This window comes from Podarcis melisellensis (assembly GCF_964234715.1).
Source record: "Podarcis melisellensis genome assembly, chromosome: 16".
NCBI classification, from domain to species: Eukaryota; Metazoa; Chordata; class Lepidosauria; order Squamata; family Lacertidae; genus Podarcis; species Podarcis melisellensis.
The window spans coordinates 13,839,115-13,858,381 of record NC_138533.1 but is presented as its reverse complement, the minus strand read 5'-3'; the positions used below and the strand labels follow the sequence as shown (position 1 = coordinate 13,858,381).

Sequence of the window (19,267 nt, the reverse complement as noted above, 5' to 3'; positions counted from 1 at the left end):
TCTACAGTGATATGACACAAATTCACAAATACAACTGTTTATTTTAATAAGTCATTAACAACCGTAACATAACAAAAATGTAATATATAACACTTTATTCATAAGGCGTTAGGGAACATCAACATAAGCTCTGGAACATCAACATAAGCTCCAGAATCGCTCAAAGCCCATAGTCATTCTTCCCTGGAGGAAAAGCTCGAGGAAGAACCATCAAGATTCTCCCTGTAATCATAAAACCACAATAGATAGATATCAGTAGGATTTTTGAGAAATATCCATAAGAGTCACCTGCAAACCTTCCTCTCTTTGTCAACACCACTTAAGAACTTTGCATGTTAATAACTGTCATAACAACTGTACTTTACCAAATATTTCTCACAACTGCTCACCTGTAATCTCTGGAATCGCCCCTCCTCTGACATATTCCTCTGTGCTGTAAGAAAAGTATAAAACTCCATGCCTTCTTTTGTTCGGGGTTTGCCTTCCTTTGTACCACATTGGACGTTTGGGAGTGGTAACCCCTGTTGCAACTGCACTCTATATCCTGGGAGACTTTCAGGGGCCAAGGGGGCATATTTTCTAGGAATTTTCCTGAAACGTTCCCAGAATATGTCCCCTTGCTCCCTGAGAGGGTCCCAGAATATGCCCCCTTCCCCCCTGAAACTCTCCCAGAATATGCCCCCTTCCCCCCAAAACATTCCCAGAATATGCCGCTTCTGGCAAATCAGAGCAGCACATGGAAACGCCGTTTACCTTCCCGCCAGAGTGGTACCTATTTATCTACTTGCACTTTGAGGTGCTTTCGAACTGCTAGGTTGGCAGAAGCAGGGACCGAGCAACGGGAGCTCACCCGTTTGAACCGCTCACCCGTTTGAACCCGATTTGAACCGCCGATCATCTGATCGGCAAGTCCTAGGCTCTGTGGATTAACCCACAGCGCCACCCGCGTCCCTAATACATAAATGAAAAGAAGCTAATAATAAAAGTGCAACGAGGCTATTCTCTCACCAGAGGAGCCACAAGGGGCAGTGTTGTCTTCTGTGCTCGCAGCCAAACACTGACACCCGCAAAGGAGCACAAAGAGGGAAGGTGGGGGCAGCAGGAGAAAAAGGAGTAAAAGAAGTGATAGACTTGCCAAGGAAGGCAGGATCTAGAGCCAAAGGATGCTAGAAAAGAACGAAGTCCTTTCTTAACAATTGGGGTGGAGAGACAGGGTCAGTCCCTGGAACCTCCTTGGAGGAGAAACGCACATTCAGCCGTTATTCTTTCGGCTCTCTTTTCTTTTCATATCTCCCCAATGTTGAAATCAATACTGTATGCTCTTGTGGGGGAGGAACCTGCCTCTCTCTGCCCATTCCATATTCTGCTAAACTCCCTTGGCTATAGCCGGCACTCCGTAAACCAGTAGTTCCAAGAAGATTATTAGCAGGGGAGTACAAGGCAGCTTGTGATGTATAATGGGGTTGCCATACGTCATACATTGCCATACATTGATTGATACGTTCTGGATTTCCTCAGACATGTCCAGGATCCCAGTGACAGAATTAGTGTCCATGGGGAATTTTGGGAAATCAGTAAAATGTCTGAGTTTTTTGAAACTTTTCCCAGAAAAGCTCAACAACTTTGTGTTCTGATTTTTACTTCTTGAAGTATGGCAACCCTAGATTATATACCTGCTGGGATGTTAGTGACAAAAAGGACCATGGGCTTCCTAGCCCTGCTGGCAGCGCCAGTTTCTCAGCGCGCCCCAGAGGGAGTGTGGAAAATTAAAACGATGGCTCCAAACTACCCAACACTCCTGGACTGAGGGGCAAGATAATGGCACAGCAGTGGGGCCTTGTCGCAAGTGGGGACCCTAATAGCTGCCTACGGATGCTATGTGCTACCAGGCTTGTGAGCTCATGGAGATGAAGGATCAGCAGAGAGAGATAAAGGCAGGGAGAGATGGGCTAGCCCTTCCTCAAATGCTAATTCTGGGGTGATGTAGCCAGTCAGATGGGTGGGGTATAAAAAATAAATTATTCGTATTAATTATATTATTAGGATGCATACCATCGTCCTAGTTCTCCGCCTCAGCCTCAACCTGCTTCTCTTTAACTGCTTTGGAATTCTCTGGCGTCTCCAGGGAAACTGGAACCCAGGCACTGTGACACAAATGGCTGCAAATCCCAGGCAACCAAACAGGGATCCTCTGGTTTGAGGGTCAAAGTAAACTCTGCCAGCGGTCTGTTTAACTTTGGCCCACAAGGCCATTTTTCCACAATCACACTCACCTGGTCCATGGGAGATGATGAATTGGGCAAGAGTTTTGGATCCATCTTGAGTTAGCTGCATAGACTCAGTATCTGGTCACTGTTTGCTTTTTCCAACTTCACCGATTCCCTCTCTGCGGGTGAACGTCCCTCTCCTGATAGGCTGGGGGAACCAGATGCTACATATTTTATTGTATTTTAAATTTTTTTTTCTATACCGCTTTATATTGTTAATAATTGAAATTGAATAATTGAATTGAAATACTTTATAGTCACTTGTACAACTTGGATACAGTGAGATTACATGAACACCCTCCACTCAACTCTCTTAGTCTTAATTCCCCTCGTTTACTGACGCACACCCACCAAACCCAAAAGTCAGTTGCCCGGTTGTTATCTTTTCATTCAGCAGCCTAATAGCCCACAGATCGAAGCTGTTCTTTACCCTGTTGGTGCGACTAATCATGCTTCTATATCTTCTGCCCATGGGCAAGAGATCAAGAAAGTGCCGGCCAGGGTGTGAATCTTCCCTAAGAATTTTCCTCACTCTCCTGAGGCAACGTTCTTCCACTATTTCATCCAGCGGATTCATGGGACAGCCCATAATAGCTTGTGCTGTATTCACCACCTTCTGTAGGCACTTCCTATCAGTTGATGCCAAACCAGCGTACTACACCGTGATGCAGTATGAAAGGACACTTTCTATTGTGGACCGGTAGACGGAGATCATCAAATGTTGATTGACATTGTTCTTCCACAATACTCTGAGGAGATGGAGTCTCTGTTGGGCTTTCTTAACCACCTGGGTTGTATTTATTTTCCAAGTAAGGTCTTCACTGAGATAAATTCCTAGGAATTTAAAGGAAGAGCCTCTCTCCACACAGCCCTCCCTGAGGTACAGCAGGGCTAGTTCTCTCTTCCTCCCAAAGTCCAACACCATCTCCTTGTCTTGCTGATATTAATGAAAATCTCTAAGCAGTTTACAGCATATTAAATAAATAAAGCAATAACCCACTGATGTTCCTCCGGTCTTATGAGGAGCCTCTTTCTAGGGCTGGCGAGTCTGGGCCCTGCCCCCTAGGCCAGGTGGAAAGGGCCTAGCAGGGAGCGGCCTTCACGCCTCACAGCCGGGAGAAGGTTGTGATTTTGAAGGGACAAGATACCCAAATCCTGTCTGAAATCACCCCAGGCTTCAATAATCACCCCAGGCCTCAAAACTGTCCAAAACTCCTTTTGTCTTCTAAAAATCCAAAACAGCTTTTCTCTGCTTATTCTCACAAGATGCTGTGGCAAAAGGCAAAATGTTACTTTTAAAGGCTAATGAATAGGCGCTGTCATTGCCAAGAATACTCAGGCCTGAGTACGAATCTTATCTCAGAATCTTATCTCATTCGGTTGCAACAAATCTGAACATGCTGAACCACTCTCATTGCCCTTTCCTGGGAAGGGTGTCAAGAGTCCCAAGACAGCTTTCTGTTCATGCTCAGAGGAACTCATGGGCAGGACTCCTGAGGGAGGAGAAAGGAGGAGGGAACTGGAAAGGGGTATATATGCTTGTGCACATGACTGTGAACTTTGTGCATGCTTTTTGTGAACTATCACACTTGCTCCTTCTACCAGTTCATGGATGGTAGAAATAAAACCTTTTTTCTCCGAACTATTCCTTGAGTGTCTGCTGACTCCCACTTCCTTTTCCCGGGCGCAATATTTTTCCCACCCGAGGGCAAAGCTTCCTAAGGCTACAGTTTAAGGTCTAAGGCCCACCCTATTTTTCCGACTGTAAATTGTTTTAACTTATTTCAAGGTTGTATTTTTATATTGTTGTAACCTCCCCTCAGACCGTGTGGTGAAAGAATGAAACTTAACAAAAAACAGCCCAAACCAATAGGGACTCAAGCATCTTGCTTTAATAATAGCACTTCTTTTTTCCTTTTATTTTTGGCAATAAAACAAGTCTGATTCTACAATACAAAACAAAAAGATTAAACAGTAGTACCCAGTTGCATCATAGGAGTGTAAAATAGTCCCTGATAACGGAATCTTCCGGCACAATTACAGAAGCAAACATCACCTCAGAAGTCTCCCATTTGGGCACCTCAAGGGAGACGTGAAACAGCCTCGGAGGGGAGTGAGGGGGCTTCTGCAGCACCTCAGGCGGCTTTCTGGGAGCAAGGGTGAAGTGGGTGGGGGAATAAGGGGCATTCAGCTGCTGCAGCCTGGAGGCCCCAATTCACCCCAAACCGGCCTCTGGGTGAGGAGAATTCTGCCCCTCAGGCATTGGAATGCTCATAGAAGCTTCCAGAGACAGGAAGCAGCCTGCCCAACTCTTGGCCAAACAGGATTGCCAATCATTTTATGCCTGACCCTATTTGATTTCCAAGGGTCAGTTCCTTATCCATATCATACCTATGGGACCGCCTCTCCCGGTATGCCCCATGGAGGACCTTAAGGTCCATATATAGCAACACCCTAGAGGTCCCGGGCCCTAAGGAAGTTAGATTAGCTTCAACCAGAGCCAGGGCCTTTTCAACTCTGGCTCCGGCCTGGTGGAACGCTTTGCCTCATGAGACCAGGGCCCTGCGGTCCTGATTTCTTTCCGCAGGGGCTGTAAGACAGAGTTGTTCCGCCTGCTCTTTGGCTTAGAACCAGTTTGATTCCCTCCCCTCTTTCTTTTTCCTTTCTCCTCCCATGTAGAGGCTGCATCCTAATGTTTTAATGTTGTATTTTAATTTTGTTTTTTAAATTGTATTTTAATCAACTTGCTTTTATTATTGGTTGTTAGCCGCCCTGAGGCCAGTCTTGGCTGGGGAGGGCGGGGTATAAATAAAATTTATTATTATTATTGGGATGGCGGACCCGTAGCCCCCCAGGTGTTGCAGGGTTATCAATTTCCCATTCGAGAAAGGCACCCTCTAGGCAGGACAACAGTCAGAGAGGAGCAAGGCTGGCACAGGCAACTTCTCGAGATGTCAGTGATGTGAAGCTGTGGGTGCCAAAAGGCAGGCACCAGTGAGGGAAAGGGAGCCCTTTGGGCGAGTGGAAAATATGGGGCTGGAGAAAAGGGATGAAGTCCTTGCAGCCAGATACAGATTGGAAGATAGGAAGCCACCCTATGGCGGAGCCAGACCATTGAACCATGTAGTTCTCTTTCCTCTCTCTACCTGGAGATGCTGAGGATTGAACTGCAGAACTTGCCACTGAAAGGCAGTCCTCCCCTTAAAAATAAGATTTCAGTCCAATAGCTTCTGAATAAAGGGCTGATAAAAGCAGGGAGATCAGAAGCGGCTTTACACCAAACCAGACATTTGGTTTAGCTAGCTCTGTATTGTCTACACTGACTGGCAGTTGCTTTCCAGGATTCCAGATTGTGTTCTCTCCTGTCTACCTGGAGATGCCAGGGATTGAAAGCTCAGGTTTCCCCCATGTAGACACAGGCCTTTGCCCATCTGAAGAAGGAGCCTTGCAAAGTCCCCTGTCAGGTCTCAGTCCATTCTTGCCAAACTTTGTATTTGCCAAATAAAAAAATACAGAGGCCAAAACAGTTACAGAAGTGGGAATATTTCTTTGGCACTGATGCAAATATGTTTCAAAAACATAGAAGGCATCTCACTGGCAAATAGTGAAATACTAGTGGGCAAATCTGAGGCCAAATGCACACTGCATTTATAAAGCACTCTTTATAAAACTCCCCCAATAATCCTGCGAACTGTAGTTTGTCGAGAGTGCTGAGGGTACTACAGTTCCCAGAATTCCCTGGGAAGAGGGACTGATTTTAAAACTACTCTGGGAATGGTAGCTCTGTGAGGGGGAGAGGGGTCTCATAACAGCACCCTTGACAAACATGGCTGTTGAATGTGTTTCAGGAGTGCTTTAAATGTATAGTGCAAATACGGCCTGAGTGTAAGAAATATGGCAAATGAGTCGAAGGAAGTGTGGCCAAAGGAGGGCTGAGATTTCCCAGCAAGCAGTGCTATGTTGCAGAGTGGTCATCGACCAGACGGCTACAGAAGCAAACTGGGAGGATTGAGCACACATCCAGCAATAGGGACAAAGAAGGCAAGACATCCATTTTTAAAAATTAAGGCATCAGGGCTCCCCCCCCCCACCGCCGTGTGCCTCACAATGTTTGCTCACTATTTCAAAACAATGCTTCTGTGGGGCCAGCTCTCTGGCTGCCCCCCTTATCCTGCACATACATCTTAAGACAAAAAAACCCAAAAACTTGAGAGGAGGCCAACATCAGGACAAAGCCCTAAAAACTAACGAAAGCCAACAACTGGCCATCAAGAGGCAAGAGTTTTCCCAGAATGCACTGCCCACTCAGGGCTTTTCCACAGAGCCACCGTTGCTGCTCATGTTGGTGCTATGATAAGCCCCCATTTTAAAGACAAGGAGCCTGAGGTCAAGTCAGGAAGGCCTCTTTTGTGCCAAGCTGTGCGGCAAGAGTCTCGCTATGGATCGTTATTCAAAGCAAGAAGCAGCTTTGGAGGCAGCGCAGGATCTGAACAGCTTCCGAGGTCACAGGTGATGACCAGGCACGGCGGCAGGGAGCCAAGAGAGTCCACTTTGGCACGTGAGGCAAATGTGAAGTGCTGTGTGTGTTTGTGTGTGTGTGTGTTTAAGCACGTGTCTGTTCCTTTATTTGAAGTGCAAGCAGTGAAAATGCAAGAAGCGACCACATTGTGATGCAAGGCACTTGCAGGTAAAAAGAACGAAAGCACAAAAGATGTCCAAGGAGAAGGGCCAGACAGCCGTGCAGGGATAGTGCCGTTTCTTCTTCAGGCAAACATGGTTAGTTGTATCCACTGCAGTGCAGGAGAGAGAGATAAAAAGGGGGATAGAGGAGAAAGTCAGTTCAGGTCACCGTCAAAAGCAAACCTACCTAATTCACGCTTTCTGAAACAACGCATAAACTGAAACATAGACCCATCCTTCAAAATCTGCACTTCTCCAAATTTTGCAATAATGCGTACAAAAATGCATACATAGGCTGCAATACAATGCACAATCACATTGGGGAACACTGCATGTAAGTAAATGTGTATATTAGGATAAATTATTGCAAAAATGCAATAATGTTTTCAGGAGGATTAAAAACATAGTAATTCAGAAACCCCCAATGTCATTATCGTTCCGCATAGGAAAACACGTTCCACCCCCTCAATCATTTTTGTTGCCATTCACTGCACCTTTTTCAGATTTACAATATCCTTTTTGAAGTTCCATGACCAGAACGGCACATGGTATCCCGAGTGAGATCTCACCAAACGTTTGTGTCACAGCATTATGACACTGGCAGTTTATTTTCATATATATATATATATATAGGTTTTTAGCTTACAAAAGTATAAAACATACCTCACAGTTTATCACAGATACATTCTTATTTGGACTTCCATCAGCACCTCTGATAATCCTCCATCTTAATCACTTCTTATGCCTTTCTTAACTTAATATTGCCATTAAATCTTTTAACATATCATCTCTCTTTTTCCATTTTTACAATATTTCTAATATTACTCCACACAGAACTTCTGACACTGGCAGTTTATTTTCAACGATCAGAGAGGCATTACCTTAACCAAGTCAAAGGTGACGATTCCATCCTTGTCTGAGTCCAGTGCTTGGAAAAACCCTGAAGAGAGAAATTGTGGGGTGAGTGGCAGAGTTGAGGGTGGGAATTAAATCAAGATATTTCACTGCAGGACTTCTCTGGGTGGGAAACAAACCCAGATCAACCCTGTTGACTTCAGGGACAAGCTCTAAAGAACTGCGCCAGGAGGGTGGCATGCCCAAAGATGCACCAGGCTGCTGGCCTGCTTCCTCCTTACCCATTTCAAGCTGCTATGGACAGAATTTAAGAGCAGCATGGGGAACATATTGCAACACTGCATGGTAATTTAAAATGTTGCTGGTGGTTTGCAAAGCCTTTAGGCACACCTAAAGAAACCCTCTAGCCCTGGAGCAGAGCACTGGGGCATGCAAAGCCAACAGCTTTCTAAACTCCAAGGCCAACACTACTACTACTCCTTTGCCTCCTTTGACTTCTAGGAGAACCCCAAAGAGGGGAGAAGTGGTGCAGACAATACAGCTTCCACCAGTCCTCAATAGCTATGGGGTCCTGGGGGTTGGGCAAGGGGGCTTTGCCCATGCCCTCCATAGGCAGACTAAAACAACCTGGTCACACGTCGAAATATGAAACGGCCACCCTATGAAAAGGGCACTCACGGAACATGGTTTCAAGTCGCACTAAGCAGCAGACAAAATTGTCAAAGTCGATGGCCAGATCAGGTTCAGCGTAGCGGGTGATGATTAGCTCATACAGTTTCTTGTTCAGCTTGAAGCCTGGGCGAGAGAAAGAAAGAGCAAATACATTTCATTCAGAAGCTGGGTGGCGTTCTTAAAAACACAACAGAGTCTCCCACTTTTGGGGTAAGCCAAGGGACTGTGAGCAATTCAGACAGCTGTGTGCTTTGAAATCCAGCAGTTTAGATTAGAGCTTAGTGGGGAACCTGTGGTCCTCCAGACTTTGCAGGATTCCAACTCCCATCACCACTAAACTATGGCCATACCAGCTGGGGCTGATGGGAGCTGAGAGTTGAAGAACATCTGGAGGGCATCCAATTTCCCAGTCCTGAGACACTTGTAATACAAAACTTATATGGCAGCTGTATCTCCACTATCCCACTTGACTGGGTGCTGAGCAGGAAAGACAAGAGTCACAAGTGTCTTTCTCACAGGACCTGAACTGCCCATTTGTCTACATCATTCACACACAGCTTCCAGTTACAATTAATGAGGAAAGGGCAAAGGAACTAGATATGTTAAAGAAGACAAGAAGGGTCCTGTTAGATCAGGCCAAAGGCTCATCTTACTCCAACATCCTGTTCCCACAGTGGCCAACCACCCAGGATCCCCGGCTGTTAGCTGGGCTTCTTGATTCTGATCTTCTCGATTCTGATTGATGACTTGGTTTTAATTCCACCTTGAGGACTAGTTCAGTTGAGAGGCTGCCTAGAAAACTGAATGCAATTAAAAAGGGGCAGATCACCTGCAGCCTCCAGAGCCATCCGCATCTCGTAGGCACTCATGCTCCCCGACTTGTCCAAATCGAACTTCCTAAAGACTGCCTTAAAAGATAACAAAGAGAAAAGGAGATAAGATGCCCCCCCCCAAAGGTGTCAACAGTGAACCCAGCGGCTGAGCCCCAAGAACCTAAGGTGTCCAGAGGGAAAAAATAAATTATGAGTTCCAAGGCTCCAGTAGGAACCCATCAATTCATAGTCGCTAGAGGGAGATCCAGAAAGGATCACTAAACTGCAAACTCTCCAGACTTAAGTCCCATCTAGAGGGAAGAGATTTCAGAACCAGATTCAAAATTCCTTAACATGCTCAAATTATGATACTGGACATCAACATTCACATTTCAAATTATGATACTGGACATCAACATTCACATGGATGTCAAATTACAAAGTTTGATTGTTTGGGCTCTCTCACTTTCAGCCCACTCCATAGATATGTTCCAATTTTTTTGAATCAAGGCAGTTCCTGTGCAAAATTTACTAGATACTAGATATGTCAAGCTATCAGATACATATCTGCAAAATATTGTTTGTAGATCAGAAAACTATTAAGCAGAATTCCCCAGCTTTTCCCCGCAAATAACAAAAGTAATTATAATTCCATTTAGCTATCCTGGTTTGCGGGGGGGGGGGGGAATTATGTAACCAAGAGAATATTTGTGAAATATTTGGACTGGAGAGTTTTGTGCACCAAACTATGGGGAATCTGTGGACCTCTAGCTGTTGTTGGACTATAGCTCCCATCATTCCTGACCACTGTCTATGCAGTGTGAGACTGATGGGAGCTGGACTCCACGATATCTGGGCAGAGGTCCCCACCACTTACCCACCCCACTGTAGTCACATTTGTGTGGGTTGTTTTTTTTTACCCATAAATGGCTTTGATGACACTGTGAGCTTACCAAATAGCTCCTGATTTTGGTCCAAAGGATGTTGAACTCTACCAATCCAAGTTTCCCATTTCCATCTCTCTGATCAAGGAAGCGGACGTTAAGGAGACACTGCTGTCAAAATGCCACTGTCGCCTCCTTCCGCCATCACCTCCCCTTCCCCTCCAATACCATACTCCCAAAAAATTAGTTTGTTGAATGCTTGCAGGCATATAGCTTAGGCAGAGGTTAAACTAGGTCCAGCCTTCACATAGCGTTCATTCTGATTCGTTTGGGGGAAGGTTATAAGACAATCAACATGTGTCCTGATTCACTTGCGAGGCACTGTGTCTGTCTTCCCACAAGTCGTTCATTCATGCCAGTGCTCCAGTGGCTGCCAATACACTACTGGGCCACATTCAAGGTTTTTGCATTAATTTACAAGGCCCTGAGTAACTTGGGTCCAGGATAGTTTAAGGGTTTCCTGACCTGTTATATCCTTGTCTGATCACTGAGATCTTTGGGGGAGTCTCTGCTGCTGGTCCCCCACACGAGGGCTCAGATGCATGGCTCACAACTGTTAGAAGCCATGCATGGAGTGTTGTGGGTTCAAGCCTGCATAAGTCCTTCCTGATTGAGATTAGATGGGCCCCCTCTTTGCTGAATTTCCAGTGCATGACAAAAACTTATCCCAGTAGGCATTTTAAGGCAGCGTTTGGTTTTATGGTGAATTTTTATCGCTTTATTCTCTGTTAGGTTCATTTTTACGTGCACCACTTAGAAACACTAATGATTATGTGCCCACTTGACCTCTTCGATTGATGGAATTGCAACTTTTGCAGGTGCCCCATAATACCTACTCTGCATCTGGAAGAACTCAATCATTTAGTGTGGCAGTACTGACACTTTGGAACTCCCTGCCAATTGATAACAGGCAGGTCCCCTCACTGTGCCTTGAACAGACATTTGTATTTAGACAAGCCTCACCATATGTTTAGAAAGTTTGTGTGTTTTTAATTTGTTTTAGTCTATTTTATTGTGGTTTTAATTTTCTGTTTGTTTTAAATTATGGTTGTACCTTTTGTTAGTGAAAATTTTATTGTTTTATCAATTTTGTAAATCGCTTTGAAGTTGTTTTTCTACAAACAAGCTGTATATTAATTTTGCGTAATAAGTAATATATAAACATCTTTAAATAATTTTAAAAGTCTGTTTCGTTTTGGTTTTTTAAAAGTGAATTTATTGCACTAGGGCAAAAGAGAATTATAATCTACTTTAATTACGGTAAGTGCAAACCTAAATTGATGGCACGTGCTCCTCTCCTGCAAAATACTGAGAACCTGGAGCTCCTTTAAAATACACAGACCCCGAAACCAAAAAGGAAGGATACATCCATGAGGTTCACCATACTCCGACAGGACTCCAAACTGAACCCTTTCGTCCGAAGGTCTTTATCTGCAGTGAAAAGCAAAGAAGGGACAATTAGAGCTTTTCCTTTTACACCCCATGAAGGCACGCAGCAAAAAGATGACAGAAATCGTTCAAAGGGACACTCAACAGTAGCACAAGGAAGCCACAAACCCTGGAACTATATGACAGGTTTGTTACAAGTCCAAGTGCAGGAAGATGGTGGGTTGCTGGTGTCTGAACATTTTAAATGGTGAAATCTTTTGTTGCCAAAAGGCCCTAGCAACACAAAGCTTCGCCAAATTAGTTTTATTCTCTGTTGCATACAACACTCAGCATTTGTTGTATGCACATGCACACATTCCCTGACTTTCTGCACGACAAATGTTTTGCTATTTTAATTTCTTTTTTAAAAAAAAAGATGATGAGGGAATGAGTTACACTCAGTGCTTACGTTTCCCTATGATTCTGTTGAGGATAGTCTGCAGTTCACGAACACTGATTTCCATATCCTGCAAGGAAGGGCGGAAAAGAGGAGGAAAAAAAGATTCAATGTTATTTTAAGCCCACCTCTGAGCCACTCTTAAAAGAGGTGATTCTTGGAGAGGCCTGAAGTCAAGCCCTTTGCTCAGAACCTGCTCAGAACTGGAACCTGTTTCCCCATCACAGCTTCAGGCACCTTTGCATATGCAAACTAAGCGCTCTGCTGCTCAGCTAGGACAAAGGTGGGGAACTTAATGTTCCTTAACCCCCCCTCCACCTACCACTGGCCAACTTTGACAGGTGGGTGAGGTGAGACAAAGCACCAGCTGATCAGCAGGGCCTGTCAATCCTCCATTTGGCAAGAAGCCACCTTTCACCTGCTCCACACCTGCACAGCTTGGTCAAAATAGTAAGGAAAGACTTTACCAGGCTGGAGAACTGCACTGCAAAATTCTGAGAAGGGCTGATTTCAAAGGCTGCCTGAATTTCGGTCCATGTATTGTTTTGGATGGTGCATGTTGGGAAAGTTCCCCTTTAAATGGGGAATGGATCTAATTTAACACCCCTCCCCCCCCCCCCCCGCATTTGACACACTTACCGCCCCTGCCAGCTGCCTAAAGAGTTGCTTGAAGCTATCATCAATCTCGCTTTCTGAAAGCACTTTCTGGGGAATGGAGAGACAGTGGAACAGACAGGCAGGTCAGGGTTAGAAAGTCTAAATATGTAAAGTTCTTTGGGATCGGAAGCATGGAAAAGTGACAGGCTGCTCTTTTTATTTTTTAAAAAAAGACCACTCACAAAAAGCTTCACTGTCACTTCAAGAAATATCTTGGCTACCCCTCTGAAATCTGTAGCTGAAGGCCATACGTGATGAGTCCATTCTAAGGGCTGCATGCATTGGCCAGTATCTGTGGAGAGATTTCCACCACCACCTCGTAAAAAATGGAAAACTGCTGGACAAATTCCTGTGCCCCAGCACTAGCTGAGAACCTAAGATGAGCCTTGCTGGCTCTGGCCAAAAGGGGACAATCTGGTCCAGCATCCACTTCTCACAGCAGCCAAACAGATGTCCATGGGAAGCTCTGAGTGCAACCACAACTCTCCCCACTCGTGACTTCCGCCAATGAGCGCATACTGAATTCAGAGAGAAAGATGTGCCAATGACAGAAGAGGGGATTCTTCTTGAATGTAAAAAAAACTGGTGGCAGTCGTTACATAACTCCTTTCCACCAGTGGTTCCCCAACTTTTTCTTTTCTGCTTGAAAATTGCTGAGGATCTCGAAGGACCTTTAAGCTATTTTTCTACCTCTTGGAGCAATGGTGCTAGGCGCTGCATGGTTTTTAACTGAATTTTTGCAGACATGCTGCAGATCACTTGAATGAAGGTGATAGACTGTCAGAGGTCCAAAGACCAGCTTGGGAAGTCCTGCTCTGGAATAAAAGCGGGAATTTCCTCTAAGTCGCCCTTTGAAAGGGGTCCGTATTTGTCACTGGAGGATTCCTACCTCATCTGGGAGGTTTGCCTGGATTTCATCGTCCATTTCCCTGCAGAAAGGCAATAAAAATAAAAATGAGAACTCAGGGGAAACATAAAGAAGCTCAAGGCAATTATCCAGACACTAGTAAACAGCAGAACAAGCATTATGAAACCGGGGTGGTGAGAAGCACTCTGAAGTCAAGTGAGAGGCAGGGGAGAGTTAAAGTCAAGGGTTTACATCTGGTTTTGTTTCCAAAGTCTGGCTCATGTGTTGCGACAGCAGCAGAATTCCAACGAAACTGGAAGCTGCCAATGTTAACTTATTTGCCCATAATGGAAATCAACCCAGTGAAAACGACTGGTGTTTGCTGCTGCTGTTGCTTTCAGTCTGCAAATGATAACGAACTAATGTTCCCCACCGCAAACCACCACCATTTGCACTGTGATTTCTTTGCACTGAAAGGAATGGGATGGAATAAAGTAATGACAATGCAAGTTATGTAAGCTACATAATCTCGCCACAATGGACAGCAAAGAATGATGATGTCATAATTTTTGGCACAAGATGAACTGCTGCAGAACAGCAATATCGCCGTGTGTGTCAAACACAGGGCGGAATGGAAAGCAATGCATTTTACATCCCTACCTCTGACTCGGAGGACTCCGTCTTGGGAGCCCCAGTCCATCTGTCTCCCCTGCTCTATGAGAGTAAAAAAGCTTCTGAGAGGGGGTGGGCCCCTTTAAGAGAAGTGGTGCTTTTCAGCAAAAGGCAAAGTTTACAGCTCCCACCTAAGGCTCAGCTTAAGGCTGGTTGTTGCTGAAGCAGCTTCAATGCTCCACTCTCTGAGCCCTGGGCAAGGTCTGGGCTAGGATGAGGTCAGCAGCTGTATCCCAACAGGCAGTGCCCATCCCAGTTGGAAAGAGGCAAAAGCTCAGAAGGTCCTAAGTCCAGCTCCCCACACCTGTCTGGTTAAGAAGGGATTAGGTGGCAGGGAAATGGGGGGGGGGGTGTGAACCTATGACCTTGGAAAGCCAGAGAAGACCATGCTAGTTCGAAGGGGCGCTCTATGACAACAAGCATTCAATCCTGATCTGCATGAGAGGTCCTCCAGGTCTTCCCATTAGTTTTTCTTTCATCCCATTCGGTTCAGGCAACTCTCCATTTACGCGGAGGTTACATTCTGAGGCGCCGCGTGTTAAATTGAAATTGCATAAATTGGGAACACCATGGAAAAGCCTGCAAACACCCTCCAAACCTCTGGAAACCATCAAAAAACTATTTAAAAAACAAAAAAACACGCCAAAACCTACCACAGTTGCTCCCTCCAAACCTCCTTGCTCAAACTCCAACTCTCCATAGGCCTCAAAGTTTGGTGCTAAGGCTCTTGGGATTGCCAGATACTACCGGTATTTTCATGTGTTTTTATGCTCTTTTAGGGATGCTTTTGCCCCTTTTTGTGCTACTTCAGTGTTCGTGGCAATGCGCGCAATCACACACAGGACCGGATTTCGTTTTGATGAGGGCCTAAGCTACTGAAGGTAATGTTCAGCTGTCCTTTGTCAACAACAAATTGTTGCTGTTTTTTGTGTTGGATATATGCTATATAGTAATTTATGGACCTAATGGGTATCTAAAGCCATTTGCACATAACAAAATATGTATTTTATCAAAGTAATTGTTGAACTAAAATACAATTAATTTTTTGGGGGGCCCCCAAGAGAGCGGGGGCTATAGCTTGTTTAGTAAAGGTTGCCTGTCACTTTCTCAACTACAATAAATCCGCTTAAAAAGAAGAACTGGATTTGTTGTGCCAGGGAACCCAGAGAGTTCTCGCCATCTTTTATGCCTGACACCAAACCCTAACTATTGGATTCTTTTGCCCCATCTTTTTGTGCCTGCCAAACAGCTGTGTTATGCTTATGATAATATTTTATTCTCTTGTTAATTATGCTGTTTTAAATGTGCAATTTATATTTGACTTCACTTAGCAATGTGGTGTTTTTTAAAAATGTTTAAGTTTTTTTGTTAACTTTGTGTTAAATATGTATTCTGTAGCTGACCTCCTTTGTAATGTTTTATTTTGAAGTCTTTAAGGTAATATTTTAGTTTTCTGTTAATTATGTAGCTTTGACTGTATACTCTACATTTGACTTTCTTCAGACTGTTTTATTGATATTTTATTGATATTTCAATATTCCATAAACCGCTTTAAGATTTTTCTTATAAATATAAAGCGGTATAGAAATGAAATATATCATCATCATCATCACTCAAACCTAAATGTTGATTTCAGTGGGTCTGAGTAGTTGGACAGCGCTGAAAGAGGACACTGTACAGCACTCTGAAACCTATTTCAATCAGTTGAACGATTGCCCACCCTCTGCCAAAGGAATGACAAAGATCACCACCAACACATACACTGTCCCGGCTTTGTTCTCTGCGAAGAACCGGAGCACGAAGTCCCCTTCCTTGTTGGGCTCAAAGGTGGAAGGCACCACGATATACTCCCCCGGCGGCAGCTTGAAGCGGGTGCTGACCTCGCGCAGGTTGATGAACTGCTCGGATCGCGCCCGCGAGGAGTTCGACAGGAAGAAGTCACGCTTCAGGTGTACGGAGGTCTGCCCCCTGAACTGCCAGAGAGGAGAAGGCACGAGTTGAGCAAGCGCTTCACCTGTCGAAGCCTCCTCTTGGAATAGGGAACGGCCGTGGCCAGGGCCGGATTTAGGTTTGATGAGGCCCTAAGCTACTGAAGGTAATGGGGCCCTTTATATGTCCAGCTGTCCTTTTTCAACAACAAATTGTCACTGTTAGAAATGAGCAAACCAGTGATATTTCAGGGAGCAGGCTAGCAGGCGGGGCCCATTTCTTACATCACAGGAGCCTACACAACACAAAACACTGTTGCTGTATGTAGGTTTTATTTAATGTGTTTTTTATTTTCTATTTTGGAACTGTACATCCAGGTTTTTTCCTTTAATTTTTTGGGAGGCCTGCAAGAGAGTGGGGCCCTAAGCTATAGCTTGCTTATATTATACGTAAATCCGGCACTGGATAGCTCAGTGGAAAAGCTCCTGCCTTGCAGGCACAAAGGTCCCAGGTTCAAACGACGACAGCTCTGGTAGACGGCAGCTTTCTACGTCCTTGTTTAAATTGGCCCCTTCTTTAAATAAAGAGGACTGGAATCTTACTTTCTTGTTAGAGGAAGGACTGCAGCTCAGCAGCCGGAGCACCTGCCTCTCATACCGAAGGTCCCAATTTCAACCCTCAGCAGTCCTAATAAGCTTGTCTGAAAACCCGGAGAGCAGCTGCCAGTCAGTGTAGACAATGCTTAGCTAGAGGGATAAGCGCTCTAATATAGCAGAAGTCCTCTATACCCACTTAAATTATCCCTTTATTCAGAAGTAATGAGGACTGGAATCTTTCTTCCAAGCACTTGCCTTGACTGCAAAGAGCGCCTGCTTCAATCCCTGCCATTTCCAGATAGGGTGGGAAAGACTCCTGGCCTGAAACCCTGGACAGCCGCTGCCGGTCAGTGTAGACAACATTGAGCTAGATGGGCTCAGTTGGCCTGACTTGGGATAAAGCAATTTGCTACACCCCTACTTATTTTGTTCCTTATGTTGAGGACTAGAATCTTAGGTCGTTCCCCGCCCTTTTAGCAGAAGGTCCGAAGCAAAACAGTGGAGTGCAAGCTTTGCATGCAGAAGGCCTGAAGTTCAATTCCTGGCAACTACAGGCAGCAGTGGGAAAGACTGGGACCCTGGAGAACCATTAGCAGACAATACAGACCCCCGTGGCCTGGCTTCTGGTCCTATGTTCTTACAGGACAGGAGATGCTCTTGCAGGGGCTTCCCATACTTACAGGAGTTGCTCTTTGGCATACATACCTCAGGAGGCACCTGCAGGAGACAAAAGGAAGAGGGGCAGTGAATTCCAAAAGAAGGCAGAGGAAGGGCTCCACACCCCGAGGGGCAGCCCTCCCAAGCCCTCGGGCGGTACCTCGTAGACGGCAAAGCCGATGGTCTCCATGTCTTTGCCAAACCGCCTCTCCCGGCGCCGGTGCTTCTGCATCAGAGACAGGAGGAAACTGCAGCCCGGCTCCCTCCTGTCCTCGTCGTCGTCGTGGTCCACCTCTTCCAAGCGGATTTTGAACTGGGGGTTAATCCAGAAGGTTGCTGAAGGAGAAAGAAAGAAAGAAAGAAAGAAAGAAAGAAAGAAAGAAAGAAAGAAAGAGGAGACTGTGGGGTGCAAGTGTTTTGGGGAGATGGCAGTCAAATTCAACAAATGCATATTCTCACGAGCTAGTAAGTTTAGGGGCAAACGGACACAGAGCTGTATTGCTAGATAGGCAGTCTCAGAGCATAGCAATGTAAATGGTAGAGAGAGTTCTGTGTGATGTCATTTCCTGTTTCCAGTAGCAGGAAGAAACAATAAATATAAGCCCATCTCCTTCCTGTCACTCTCTCTTTCTTTCTCCAGCCTGCAATTAATGCACATATGGCTGTCCCTCCTCCAGCTCAGGCTCACACCTGAAGCTGGTTATGCTGTAAAATATAAGTATTTTACCTGCATAGGTTTTTTTTAATAACAATTCTTATTAATTTTTCAGTTTATACATCTCAAAATAAATGTTTTACATCATACCATGTAACAATTGACTTCCCTCCTTCCCTTTTCATGGTTCATTTTACTTAACTATCATTCCTGCATATTTTATTATAGTCAATCTAATCGTTTCTCCATTTATCCTTTAAATATTTACCATACTGTTGAATTTATCTAAATGCTGCCAGCATTTTCAATTGTACACAATTATTTTCTAAATATTCAGCAAAAAAGATTCTACTCCTCTTTGAATATTCTTCTTGCTCTCTTATTCTATAAGTTAAATCTGCTGCTTCCGCAAATTCTATCATCTTACGTTGCCAATCTTCCTTACTAGGGATCTTGCTCACTTTCCATCTATGGGCTAGCAAAATTCGAGCCGCCGTGGTTGCACACATAAATATTTTTTTTCTGACAACTGGGAACTTCAGACTAAAGTATTCCTAACTAAAAGGCCTGAGGTTTTTTTGGGAATGTTGTTTTAAACATTTTTTTTTACTCATTGCAGATCATTTCCCAATAGCCTTTAACCTTTTTACATGTCTACCACATGTGAAAAAATGTTCCTTCCATTTCTCTGCATTTCCAACACAGATCTGATCCAACTTTGTACATCTTGGCCAACCTACTTGGGGTTAAATACTATCTATGCATCATTTTTATATACCGTATTTTTCCATGTATAACACACCCCCATGTATAAGATGACCCCTATTTTTTGGGACTCCAAATTAAGGAAATGGGGGGAAATTGCCCAGAATTATTGAGCTTTCTTTGGGGGGGATTGCACAGACTTTTTGAGCTTTGGGGGGTGGGGAATTGCCGACAATCGCTCACCTGTGTCTTATACAAAGAAAAGTATGGTAATTCTCTTTCAAAGTATAACATGCAGTAAATTTCTAATCATTCTTCTGGAGTTTCTCCCAGAGGTTTAGGTCTATGTTATGCCCTATATCCATTGCCCAGTGTGTCATTGAAGTTTTGACTAACTCGTCTTTCATTTCCCATTCTAATAATAAGTTATACATTTTTGACAATAATTTATCCTTGTTCCACAATAATTCTCTTTCAAACTGTGAGCTAATTTA

At 44.5% G+C, this 19,267-nt stretch overlaps 1 protein-coding gene and 2 long non-coding RNA genes across 5 annotated transcripts in view; all 3 read right to left on the bottom strand.

Moving 5' to 3' along the window:
- Nucleotides 1–19,267, bottom strand: part of LOC309358819 — a 53,962-nt gene that overhangs the window by 7,362 nt on the left and 27,333 nt on the right. The gene's annotated exons all lie outside the window — the stretch shown is intronic.
- LOC309358731 lies at nucleotides 19–6,087 on the bottom strand. Of its 2 annotated transcripts, XR_014163532.1 has the most exons (4): nucleotides 4,249–6,087; nucleotides 2,274–2,415; nucleotides 390–433; nucleotides 19–222 (listed from the first exon to the last, which is right to left on the bottom strand). It is a non-coding gene; the product is annotated as an uncharacterized lncRNA (long non-coding RNA). The 2 variants fall into 2 exon arrangements; XR_014163533.1 differs by lacking the exon at nucleotides 390–433.
- The window catches only part of CAPN1 (calpain 1), a 43,592-nt gene continuing 31,194 nt past the window's right edge, over nucleotides 6,870–19,267 (bottom strand). For both annotated transcript variants that reach the window (XM_081891461.1, XM_081891462.1), the window contains exons 11-22: nucleotides 17,574–17,749; nucleotides 17,462–17,473; nucleotides 15,993–16,204; nucleotides 13,602–13,641; nucleotides 12,695–12,760; nucleotides 12,068–12,125; nucleotides 11,597–11,661; nucleotides 10,240–10,308; nucleotides 9,304–9,382; nucleotides 8,481–8,597; nucleotides 7,829–7,887; nucleotides 6,870–7,057 (exon numbers count right to left, since the gene is read on the bottom strand). In XM_081891461.1, the coding sequence (XP_081747587.1) occupies nucleotides 7,031–7,057; nucleotides 7,829–7,887; nucleotides 8,481–8,597; nucleotides 9,304–9,382; nucleotides 10,240–10,308; nucleotides 11,597–11,661; nucleotides 12,068–12,125; nucleotides 12,695–12,760; nucleotides 13,602–13,641; nucleotides 15,993–16,204; nucleotides 17,462–17,473; nucleotides 17,574–17,749 (980 nt within the window). In that variant the 3' untranslated portion in view covers nucleotides 6,870–7,030. The remainder of the gene's footprint in view (nucleotides 7,058–7,828; nucleotides 7,888–8,480; nucleotides 8,598–9,303; nucleotides 9,383–10,239; nucleotides 10,309–11,596; nucleotides 11,662–12,067; nucleotides 12,126–12,694; nucleotides 12,761–13,601; nucleotides 13,642–15,992; nucleotides 16,205–17,461; nucleotides 17,474–17,573; nucleotides 17,750–19,267) is intronic.